Source organism: Ammospiza nelsoni, chromosome 5 (genome assembly GCF_027579445.1).
Source record: "Ammospiza nelsoni isolate bAmmNel1 chromosome 5, bAmmNel1.pri, whole genome shotgun sequence".
In the NCBI taxonomy this organism is placed as follows: Eukaryota; Metazoa; Chordata; class Aves; order Passeriformes; family Passerellidae; genus Ammospiza; species Ammospiza nelsoni.
The window spans coordinates 16,143,331-16,156,190 of NC_080637.1; the positions used below are offsets into that span (position 1 = coordinate 16,143,331).

The 12,860-nt window shown below is 39.3% G+C and overlaps 1 protein-coding gene across 2 annotated transcripts in view; it reads left to right on the forward strand.

Annotated features, from left to right (window-relative positions):
• The first annotated feature begins 4,625 nt into the window (after positions 1-4,625).
• Positions 4,626-12,860, forward strand: part of TBC1D22A (TBC1 domain family member 22A) — a 140,713-nt gene continuing 132,478 nt past the window's right edge. For both annotated transcript variants that reach the window (XM_059472085.1, XM_059472086.1), the window contains exons 1-4: positions 4,626-4,803; positions 7,362-7,418; positions 9,104-9,444; positions 10,125-10,304. In XM_059472085.1, coding sequence (XP_059328068.1) covers positions 4,742-4,803; positions 7,362-7,418; positions 9,104-9,444; positions 10,125-10,304 — 640 coding nt within the window. In that variant the 5' untranslated portion in view covers positions 4,626-4,741. The remainder of the gene's footprint in view (positions 4,804-7,361; positions 7,419-9,103; positions 9,445-10,124; positions 10,305-12,860) is intronic.

A 12,860-nucleotide genomic window follows, 5' to 3' on the forward strand; every position in this document is an offset into this window, starting at 1 on the left:
AATATACATTGATTTATTACTCTGGGTGTGAAGTTCTGTCATGCTGTAATGTTATGTTTAAATACCCCTGTATGCAGAGGAGGCAAAATTAGGTGGAATGTCAAGGAACTAGAAATACATTTTAAAGAGGATCTTTTGTTTTTTGCAAACTTGTCTGTCTTCTACCCAGAACATCCACTTACAAAGTGTCCTTCTTTCTCTGAGTTGTTTAAGTCTTAACTACATATTGTGTGAGACTTCAGCAAAGAGAATTTCCATCCACTGGGCTGCCCATGAGCAGCAGTCCTTGGGCACAGAGTGCAGTGCCAGGCTACACCCAGCAGGCTGTGTCAGTTGATGTGTGGACACAAACAAAAATAAAGCAAAAAACCTTCACCTAAAATGCATGACATGTCAACATGAGCATTGCCACTAATATTTTAGTGAATGACAACTTTTGAAAACTACCCACATCAATCACTCTTCTAGATGGAGAAACAAGACAAAGACATTTACCCCAAACCAGCACATATTTATTTATTTATTTATTTTTCTGTCTCACAATCTTCTTTCACTGATATAGAGTATGAGTGTTCATGATTCTATACATCTGCATTACCAATGTAAACGTATTTTCACAAATTTGCTATTATTTTCAAAATCTTTTTCAATTAATGTGTAATAGGAAAGGCACTTGCAGAGTAAAAGTTACAAAATACTACAGTGATGGCTTGTCTTCAATGATGAACTCCTTCTGGCCATTACTCTCCCATGTTGATTCCTTCTCTCTTTTCCTCTCCAGTTTTCTGGAGAAAAATTGCACTGCCCTGACAGAGGTCTTGTGCCTGTGTGATTTGCTGGACCACGTCCAACCTCTTTGAATGCAGCTATTGCTTATCCCTCTTTTTTAACATCCCTGTTTTCTTTCTTCCTTGTCTCTGCATGATTGCTTGTTCCTTTTATCTTACTTTGTCTCATATCTTTTGGATCAAGTACCAAGTACTATACTCTCTGGGATTGTTTTCTACCCAAGAATAACTGCTCTCTCTGATTCTACCTGAATTCTGATTTTGCTTGGTAACTTCACTCCACTTGCTCAGTTTTACTTTCAACAACTGTTTCTTCCATGATATTCACAATAAAGTACATGCAGACAATGTCTTGGTAGAAAGGCAAGCCCATGGACCAGACAAAAGAGCGACCAGCAACCATAAAAAGCCTTATGTTCTTCAGATGAACTTCCACTAGTTTGTTGGAACAGTAAAAAAGTGCATAAAATAATGCTTCAGCATGGAAGTGTCTCATTTGAATTCACTTTTCATTAATTTTTGTTGACTTAGTCAACTTAAGTCCTTATTGACTAAAGCAAACAGAAAACACCACACGTAGAGACATGGCTTTGTCAGCTTGCAGAGTGCGTTTAGGCCACACCTCGCAGTTGCAGCTTGTTGCTGACACAGCAGCGTAAGGATCAGCACGAAAAAGCACTCCCCAGCTTATGCAACTTTATCTGCAAATCCTCCTGCTCTGAGTGCAGCTAAGTTAGCAGAGGAGTGCTGTTGTCAGCTTAGCTAACTATGTTTAGCACCAATCTATACTATACATCTGTTGTCAGAAAAGCTTAATTTTCCCAAGACACCACTGCCCCTCCACAGAGAAAGCTGTGTAACCACACCAGCACAGCAGAAGCTTTCCAGAACATGAGTTCTGGAAAACTTCTAAAACCTAACCTGAATGTCCACCTGGATGCACAGCTCAGGAGCTACACACTAAACAAACATCTCAGTGACTACTTTGTTCAAAGCACTGCTGGTGCAAGCTACAACACTCCTAATTTTGGTCAGCCAAGAGAATGCCTACACATGTAGATTCTAGAATGTACAGAAACTTCCTGAGCACCCTCAGTAACAATCACTTACTCTATGCAGTTACCTGATTTTTAAAAATGCTCAAGTTAAGAGGAATACAAATCAGGAAAAAAAATTCAAAGGGGAAAAAAGGGGAGAAAAGGAAAAGAAGAAGTCTACCAAACACCCTGTAGCTCAATACATTATTTGACCATACTGGCAACAGACCATTTCCTAACTATAAATTCTTACATACAACTTTTCATGAAACAAAACAAATACTCCAGTAGATATTTTAATATTTTTTATTATTCTGAAACAACAGAAATTCCTATAGAAATGGTACTGAAATATTCCTGTATTGAGTAATACATGAGGCAAAGCCTAGTTAATACAGATGTGCAGATTTGAAATGGCTGGTTTGGCTGTTGGGATGCTCTTGAGGACTGAAATGGCTGGTTTGGCTGTTGGGATGCTCTTGAGGACTGAAATGGCTGGTTTGGCTGTTGGGATGCTCTTGAGGACTGAAATAGCTGGTTTGGCTGTTGGGATGCTCTTGAGGACTGTGCTGAGCAGCAGTGAGTCCCAGCAGTGACTGCAGTGTTGCTGCACTCTTTGAATGTCAGCACCTGGACACTGGCAATTCTCCTCAAACACAAAGAGACTGGCAGTGGAACCCATGCACACCCTCAGCTGCCCATGTCACATTTCTGTAAAGCTAAGCAATGACACTGCTGAAACACATGTTCAGACCAAATCCTCCTTCCATAGCTGCGAACTGACCTTCTTGTGACACTCAGTTATTACCATGTGATAAGTTCTCTTCAAGGACACACTCTTTGTGGCCAGATCAGCTCGAGTGGTGGGCATGGAGAATTGCACCTAACTTACCTGGTGAGGTCTTGAAAGGTTCCTCCTTCCAAATCCCTTGCATCTCCAGAACCTTGGCAACACAGGTTTGTTCCAGGGATAAAACGAGACTCGGGTTAAGGAGAAAATATAAAAATGGATGGGAAGGGAATACAAACAGTACCCTTGCCTTCTTGAAAGTCAACAGCAGCCAGCTCTGTAGGACTTCAGCCCACAGGTCTCAAACTGGCAGCAGCCCTTCAGAGTAGCAGAGGAGGGCACTTGCAGTTCTTGATACAAATGTAGTCCCATTTGCAAGTCAGATTTATTCAGGGAACAATCCGTGCAACAGCCAATTTTTCCAGCACAAAGTTCTGAAAAATTAAAAACCTAGGCACAAGGTAACATATACTTAATGTAACAAAATATTAATAATACAGTTACCCTTGTGCTGACTTGATTATCTCAGCAAAACCTCCACTGCTAAAATCAACCAGAAGTTCCACATGGCTGCATCAGACTGACACAAAAATTAAACGGTGTCACTTCAGGACTCAGGTCTACTGTCATAAGGATCACAGATGGCTTGGGCTAGCTAGGCTGAATCTGTGTTTCTCTTTGATAAATATCAACAATGAACAAATAAAAAGAACTGAAACACAGTTTTAACATCCATCTTAATGGTAACAATGGAGTGTATGTTTTATGGATTTATCACTTTTTTGACTGTCACAAGAGAAAAGCACTTCATGTTTGTATTGTAGCAGCAACAAGTATAATTGAAATTTATCTAGCTACGATGAAACAAAGTTCCAGTCATGACTTTGCAGGTTTCATCTCGCTTTAGCTAGCAGACATAAATCATATTGCTTTTCTTATGTTTTCCATTAATGATACTCAAAGTCCAGAATGTTTAAGATGAATCCTACTTAAAGGACACAAATGGAGAAGGTGATACTTCTACAGCATACATATCTATAAAAGGCATTGAAATTACAGCTTTCACCTGTGGACAGTGATCTAGCAAGATCTGTGAAACATTTCATTTTTGTCACTTTTTAGAAGGCAACTGCTAAAGTAAATCCCAAAGCAGAAGGAAACCTTTTTTTTCAATTCTTAAGAAATGACTTACACATGAATTACATACTAAAGAACAAAGGTTGCACTGCAGATCAGGTCTTGTACTATGTGCCAGTTTTTTTTGGCTTAATTGTGGCAGGATGTTCCCTGAACAGTTGTTTATATGTTAAATTAGATGATAAATTGCATTGAGAGGCAGCAAAAAATCCTGTAATTCAGCACTTGTTTCTCAGAAGCCATGGTTGAAAGCATAACATAAACCAGACTTATTTTCTTGGCAGAAGTGATGTATCCTTATGAAGTGATGTATTGCTGGGAAATGTACAGATAGATACGTGTAAAACCCCTCAGTGTTGTATCATCCCAAAGCCTTAAATGAAATGGGTACAATGATGGGAGGACTTTCAAACAGAGGAAGCTTCAAGGCCCCCTGCTCCCCCCGTCCTCACTGTGTTAATAACTGGACATAAATGTAAAAATATAAAAGTAGAAAAAATGTGATGGATTTTGTTATAAACCGATGCCCACCGATCTTCAGTTAGTACCACCATCCATTTACAAGGCAAGTTTTGCATTCTGAGGAGTACTCTGAGGAATTGCTCTGTACGGCTCAGTCAGAGAGGACTAAAGTCTGAAAACGTCCCACTCGGAAAGCCGAGAACCAATTCCGGATTTACAGGAAAGCTTTGCCCGGGGCACACCCCGGGCACACCCCGGGCACAGCCCTGACGGGGCACCGGGCCGGGGCCCCACCACCCGCCCGCAGCATCCCCTCGCTGCGATTGGCCCTAGCGGGCCCACCCGGCAGCAATCTCACTTCTGGTTGGCTCAAACTTCCGGGCCCCTTCGGGGGGCCAATAAGGCGCGGGGTTGTTTTCCCGTCCCAAGATGGCGGCGCTCAGTGGTGCTTCTGTGGAAGGGAATGGCGGGGAGTGAAGCCTGAGGGAGCGGGCCGGGAGAGCGGAGGGGGATGAGGTGACGCCGCTATGGCGAGCGACGGGGGCCGAAAGCAGTTCTGGAAGCGGAGCGGCGCGAAGGTGCCGGGCAGGTGAGAGGAGCCGCGGAAGGTCGGCGTGGCCGGCCCCTGTATGGTGCCGGGCCGGGGAGGCGTCCGTGCCCGCCCCGCTCCACTGTGACCCCAACACCGCGTTCCTGCCCCGCCGGACCCCGCGGGCCCTTGAGTCTCCCCGCAGGGGCCGGGTCCGGTCTGTCGCTGCTCGGCCGCGGGTCCCTTGTTGGCTCAGCGTTTTGGAGATGGGTGGTGGTCAGCGCTGGTTGTAATTTGTGTCAGAAAGGTTGTTCAGTAATTGTCCGAATGTGTTGGTTCTAGCTGTGTCAGAAAGGTTCAGTAATTGTCCGAATGTGTTGGTTCTAGCTGTGTCAGAAAGGTTCAGTAATTGTCCGAATGTGTTGGTTCCAGCTGTGTCAGAAAGGTTCAGTAATTGTCCGAATGTGCGCTCCCAGGCTGCCACCGCGGTTAAAGGAGTTAACGTGATGGTGAGAACGTGTTCGCCAGGAAATGCTGAGTGGGAGAATGTAGCTCTCAGCAGGGCCGAGTTAGGATGTTTTGAAACTTGATACTAGTTGTGAGATTTTTGAAATGCTTTGTAGGAAGCTGTATTTTCTAGGCATAGAGACGTGTTTTGGTTTCTGCTGTGTATTTCAAAACATTGTCAATTTCTCAGCTTTCATCTGAAGTGTGAGCAGCAGAGCAGTCGTTGTTGTAGTGTAAAGAGCTACGAGCACATTGTCCCATTCAAGATTTTCCAGGGAATAGATCCCCAAAGTCGTGTTAACTCTTTTGACTGTTACATCATCATGGAAATACATGTTCAGATTATTATTTAACAATAACATTCTCTGGTCTTATCCTTAAATTGTTCTCACAGTATAGTTTTCTGTATTCTTTTTGTAAGAATAATGTGTACTTGTGGCTCTTAGAGGACAGTAACTCTGTATTTTATGTGTACTTGTGGCTCTCAGAGGACAGTAACTCTGTATTTTATACCCTTTATGTGAATTCAGCAACGTGGTCTTGCTCATCATTTACCTTCTTACATTTGCAGTTACCCATAAGCACTAACTGGGAGTGGTTTTGTTTCTTTGGTTACAAACTAACTTTTTCAGTCCACCTGTTGTCCTTCTTCTACTATGTTTTCTTTGTAACTTTGCTGAATCTCTTGAGGGTGAAACACTTCTGGCCTTCCTCCCTTGCACAGGATCTATAAATGGTTGCAGTTAATTTGCAGGCAACTGCAGGCTTGTGGAGGAACAAGGGCACTGTGGAGAATGTGCTTTTGATTTCAATTCGTTTTTTTCATGATATGGAGAGGACTGTTGCTTTCTGTTTGAGTGGATTTGCATTGCAGGTATTCAGAGTGATGTAAGGAAAAGGCAAAGGTGATGTGTATGGAAATGGGCAGTGACACCTGACCCTCATGTGGGCCTAGAGCAGGGATGTGCCTGTGGAGAGGATGGCATGTGGTTCTGTGGAAAGGCTGGTGGGGAATTGATTTCCATGGAATCACATAAAAATCATTAAGAGTTTTGGTAAACCACCATTTTCAGTCACTCCTAGGGCTAATTTCACTGGTGTTAATGCTGCAGCTCTTGTGGAAATCTAAGCCTCTCTTAAAATCTGTTTTGACTGTGGTCATTTTGGCTTGGTTCTATATCAGATAAATCAGGTGGATCAGGTTTACTAAGGTTGGAATTATCCTTATGGTCTGGAAATAGTTTTTGGTGTGTCAGGAGGGCATGTTTGTTCTATGTGATTTTTATTACAGGTTTGGGTAGTTGTTAATGTTGCATAAGATTTATAATCATAATGAAATATGATTGATTTCTCTTACAATTAGAGAGTTCTGTTGTAATAATTTCTGATATGAAGCCACATGTAAGTCTTGATGTGTCTTCTGTGGCATTTTTTTTTTTTATTTACAGAATAGTTTTATAACCAATAACTGGGAGGTAATGAACTTGTAGTTTGTATCTACAAACTACAAAAAAAAAAAAAAACTATCTAGTTTTGGTTTCCACCCAATAACATGCTATTTTGTAGTGTTAGAGGCTAGTGAGTAAATCTGTCCTTGGCAGCTTGTTTCAAAGCATTCTTTCAGTACTCCTATGGCTTTTATTCTCTAAGCTGTCACCTTCTGCATTTTTCTGTAGCTTTGTCATCCTTGTACTTTAGTAATGGTTAAGAACTGTCTGGCTGGATTTTGGGTGACAAGGGTACGTAGAAGATTAAATCTCTATAGATATTGCTTTGAGAATTTTTAACTTTTTGCAAAAGATGAAGAAATGATAAATCTGAGTAGAGAATTCTTGTAGATTCTTACTGCAGAGTCTAACTTATTTATTATTTTAATTCCTGGTTAGAAAAATAAAATAGCCTTAGCTTAGGTCTCACAGAGTTCCTGTTTAGCAAATCTATGATTTTTATTAAATTACTTCTTAGTATGCACATCAATTGCAGGTTCATTATTTTTAGTTTTTGAAACAGACAACTGTTGGAACATTTCAGTTCTATTCATTATTGACTATTTAATACACAGAAACTTTTACAATATTATTTTTGTGGTAACTCTCTTTGTTTTCCTTTAGTATCCAACATGTGTATGGAGCTCAGCATCCACCTTTCGACCCATTATTGCATGGAACGTGAGTTAACCTAATATTTAAATATTCCAAGTGTTTTGTGTCTCATCTGTCTTCTCTTTTTTTTCCTGTTGGCTGTAAAGTTTACTGTTCATCTTCCTTTTTCAATTTTTGTCATAATCTTGACTTCCCTCTTTTAACTTCTCCTTTGTGACTTCCTGATGGTTACCATATTTGCAGGAACAAATCAGATCTTTCAGATCTTAGCTAACATAGATTGCCAACTGTTATTACTTATGTTTAATTCTTTATACATAGGAAATTGTGGTTAAGCAAAAAAAATAGCGTTACAAAGACAAGTATTTGGTTGGAAGGACATCATACTTCTACTAAATTTTTTCAAGGGCTGGTTTCAGATAGTACAAGAAGTAAACATTCTGGTTAATTTTCATATGATACAGAGTTGAGGCAGTTAAAATGTGTGATCCTGAGGGTGAAATTAAAAGAAATGAGATTAATTGGCTCAAAATACTGAGGTATAGAGACCCAGTAACAAAAACTGGAAGTTTATAGCTTGAAGTGACAGAACTAGAGAAAGACCTTGCTGTTCTAGACAGTGATGACAAGTCAGGTGAAAGTGTGTTGTAGCACCTGTTAGGGAAGATACTCCCTGTAGGACATAACAGCAACATTATAACTGATACTCTGTGAAAACTGGGTAAGAACTTTTTCTGGTTTGCAGTCCTGCCTTCCTTGTCTTAACAGAAAAAAAGAAAAACTAGCCCAGGTGGAGAGAGGGGGAGGTCAGAAACAAACCCAAGAATGATCTTGATGTGATTCTGTGCCAGAAGACCCTGCTTAAGCAGGGAGTTTGGGCCCGATGACCCTCTGTGATCCCTTCCCATCTTACCCATTCTGTGAAAGCACAATTAAATTAATGGCAGTAACTTCTTTATTTCTTGAGAACAGACTAAGAAACCCTCTCATCTTTATACCTTATTTAGCTCACTTCTGAATGGAGATGTGATTGCTCTGCATTACTGTAAGTGAGAGCAAGTTCCAGGCTAGGGAGGGGTACTTGGTTCATATCTCACACTGCCTGCTGACAGAGGGGCAAAAGGTTGGGAGCTGATCAGGGTCCACTTAGACCAGTAACTGGAAGAAATATCTTTCCTCTGAGAAGAGCAAAGTTCTGAAGGAAATCCATGCTGGCATGCCAAGATGAAAAGGAATGATAGATTTAATGAGTTTTAAGGTGAGACTTGGTTTGTTTATGACAGTGATTGTATTGCATGATTGCTTATGATGACTTAGGAGTAGACCATGGCTTGATTTCAGCTCCTGTGCTGTTATGCAGCAATTGCATTGCAAGGGCTGAAATCTGCAGACATGGATGAAGCAAGAGCAGTGCAGTGTGCCCTATTTATAAGCTATTCTAGTAGTAATCCTTTCATGTGATTTTGGGGGTAGTCCTTTTTTTTATTTGGGTTTTGTTTTGTTAAGAAAAGGGAAGGAAAGATTTGTTTCGCTTCTATTCAAAGCAACAAAGTGTCAGTTTTTACAGCCCCTTTTTTCAGATTTCTTTAGCTGTATGTCAGTGTGGGTGGATGTAGTGGCAACATGCATGGAGAGAGATAAATATTTGTTACCTATGTAGTATCAGCTATGAACTTTCAGGGTTTGGTCCTACCCAGAGTGTTTTGCTTCTTTACTAGTTTTCTAAATAGTGTTTATTTGTTTTTGAACAGCTTGATAAAACCAGGTTCAAAGCCACCTACAACTCCAGTGAAATTGAAGAAAGTCAGCACCTTCCAAGAATTTGAAAGTAACACAAGTGATGCTTGGGATCTTGGAGATGATGATGATGAACTCTTAGCAATAGCTGCTGAGAACTTAAATACAGAAGTGGTCATGGAAACAGCTCACAAAGTAATTCAGAATCACAGCAAGCTACAAGAACAGCATAAATTTCAGGAAGAACATCTACAGGAAGAAAAACAAGAGGAATTTGCACAGCTGACTCCAGTCGCATGTGGTGATAATAGGCTTGTTAAATCAGTCAGTGAAGGCCATACATCAAGTTCATTAGGTATGTTGAGAAGTGAAAAAGATCTTTGGAGTTAAAGGATGAGAGCTACCATATTTGCCCCTGTAAGACAGTAAACCCTTCCCAACCCTTTATTAATATTGCAGGAAAATACTGTTTATCACTAGTGATTTATTTGAGAGGAAGACTGCATGCCTTATGAAATTGTAATGCATGTTTGTGAGGGAAGAATAACGAAACTTTTTTTGTTTTCACTATTTGTTTTTGTTTTTCACTATTGTGAAAAATTATAATTAAATTGTAATTAAAATATATTGAAAAGCAGGAGAAAATCGTGCAGGTGGACTGGGATATTCACCCTCTTTTCCATGGTTTTATATATGCTTTCAATTGCAATAATTTTGAGGTTCCTCAGTGGTTGTTTTTTTATTTTTTATTAAGAATGTAAGGGAGAATGGAAACAGCTTTTTGTAGCACAGATTTTAGAAATCCATACGCCTTCCTATTAATATGATCTCTAATGTATTTTAATTGTGGAATGCTGCTTCAAAGAGAAATGCTCCTTCTGCTAAATCCAAGTAATTTGAAGTCCAAACATCTGCTGTACTTGAGTTTGCATTTTCCAAAAACATAATTCTGTTTTAAATTTACAAATTAAATTCAACTGATTAGTAATCTTCTCACTAGCCAAGGCTAACTGCCATACTTCTTTTTCCCTTCAGATAATGCTAGTGAAAATTCTTCCATGCAGAGGTCACAGTCACTTCCACAAACTTGCATACCTCCCTTGGCAAGTGGAATGGCAGACTGCAGTACCTCAGTTACTCCTGCATTAACTGAGAGAGAAGCGTCTCGGCTGGACAAATTTAAGCAGCTCCTTGCTGGCCCAAATACAGATCTTGGTGAGTGTTTCTCATAGGACCTATGAATTACATCTAAACTATTCCTAAACTGTGGACTTTTCCTGTTTAATGTACTCTCCTGCCATATGGTTTGGTTAGGATCTCATCCTTTCAACATTGAAAATTGATCTTACAAAGCAAAGGATGAAATTGAAAGTTTGTAGCACTCCTGCTTTTAATAAGTGATTTGCATACATCCTACTGATATATATAGGGTGTTTGATGGGTTCTTGTTCTTTCTCACATTATTTCTTCCTAGCAGACTAATCTCTGTAGAAAAAAGCCCCTCAGTATAATTAGCTGTGTTTATTGCTAATGCCTAATAATGGAACAGCTTTGTATGGAAGTGTGATTTTCATGCCTGGAAATAAGTAGGAGTGACAAACGATGAGGCGTGTAAGTATTGCTGCTTGTCTGCTCTGAGCCTTCATGTTCACAGGCTGATACAGTGGTTCTGTGTCTCATCTGTGAATGCTGACAACAAGTCAATGGCAAAACAAATGTATTGTCAGATAACTTGACTGTTCCCTTTGTTTACTGGATTTTAGCTGCTGAATAGTCAATACAAGTGCCAAGAGGGTATCACAGAATCAAATGGCTTTGTATCCCAAGTGAGAATCTGAAGCAGGATTAGTACACTCCATTTGGAGAACTTGGTGATTAGGAGTTGAGGGCAAAATAATGGATAAGGAAAATGTCTTTAAGGTAGACCATTCCAGGAAGCTTAGAGAAAGAAGTAGAAATTGCATGTTTACAGTTCTTGAATTGATGCTCTCCTGCCTGGTCATTGTCATGAGGCTTCTTCAATGTAATACAGTCCAAGTTGTAGCTTTTATTTCTTTTTTTCCCATGCTGTGTCTTATTGTCAGATTGATGCTGGGGAAGTACAATTTTGGTAACTATAATAACTGCATGAGACTGAGCATTTCAGTGAGTTATAGGACATTCTTATGAAATGCAACTGTGAATAAAGGGAAATGTTAAAACATATTTTACATAAACTGGAAAGTGGTAATCAAATATTGCTTTTTAGCCCTTTGATCTATCAGATGTTGTGACCTTTGTGATTGTGACTGACATGGGAACTCGTAGCTTAAGAATGTTGTGATAGTGGAAATCTTGGTTATATCAGGTTGAAAAATCAGAGGAAAGACAGAATTCAGTTTAAACCTATCCATTTCACTTTTGCTGTCTATTTAGTTTAGAGTACTTTACCAGTAAATCAGATTTATGGATTAAAGTGAAATAATTTTAGAAGAAAATTTCCAGTCCTACTAGGAATGCAGTCACCCTGTCTGTGGTGAACTTAGTCAATATAAAACAAATGATATATATTTTTTTGCTATTGAACTTTATGAATCTCACCCTGAAATATATGTAAGAAAGTGAAATATGAATATGCTTCTTTGATATCAAAGTGTGAAAAATATCTAGTAAGCTCTCAATATTATTTCTTGTACAAACCACTAAATAATGCCTTTTCTACATCTGTAGATGTAGGAAGCTTGTTCTTTCTCTTGCTGTACAAACTGATAAGTACAGTTTGAAGTTGTGTGAATAGAATTTTATACCCAGTTATAATTTTTTTTAATGCAAATATTTTGACTTTTGTATCTGGAATATGTCCAATAGCACATATATCTATTTACAGGTAATACATTATAGTTTTAGTGAAAGAAATGGACTCGTTATTCATGACATGCCAGCTCTTGATGGTCATGAAGCTCTCAGGAGTAGATCATGTATGATAGTAGTGCTTGGACTGAATTCCTGGTATCTGTTAGGGAAAGTGTGTGTGCACATATATGCAAATATACATATGCTTATTGCTGTATGCACAGTTCATCAGAATCTGGTGGTGCATGTATATATACATTTTTATGTATGCATTTTTGGAAGATGTTCGGTTTAGCTCTGTGCTACAGTGAAGGTTATGTTTAAAAAGTATTCTTGATTTATAATGACATCAGTAGCCTGGGAAAGTGTTACAGGTTGTGTGTGGTGGTGTGGTGGACTTTTTTGTTGGGGTGATTTTGTGCTGTTTGGTTTTTTTTTTTTTTTTTTTTTTTCCCTGTTTTCTTCAGAGCAATACTGGAAATGTACTAAGGTAGAAGCTAGGCAGTAGGCTACAAGCTAAAATTTGTGGTGAGTAATATAGGGATAGGTGGCTTTTCTGGTGCAGATGGCTTATTCTGTCTGTGTGTGTGGGGGGTCATGTGGTATGTGTATGTTTTGTGTTAGACCCACAAATAGTTGGGCTTTGTTTGTCACAGTGAATTAAATTAGTAGGACATGGAGACATTTTTGTAAATATTTCTCTTAATTTCTGCAAGTATTAGGCTTGGTTTTGCTTGGAAGTAGAAGTAAACCGAAGTCAAGTATTTCTATTGTGTTTGTTTTCTTGGTATAGTTTCACATTTTGTTGAAATAGATTATGTAACAAGTCCTTTCAAAACAAAATAGAAGTAAGTTAATTTATGGAACTTGTAGCTACGTCATGCACATATTCTCTTATCATAACAAGAGAAATCAACATTGACTGTGAATGCAAAGTAA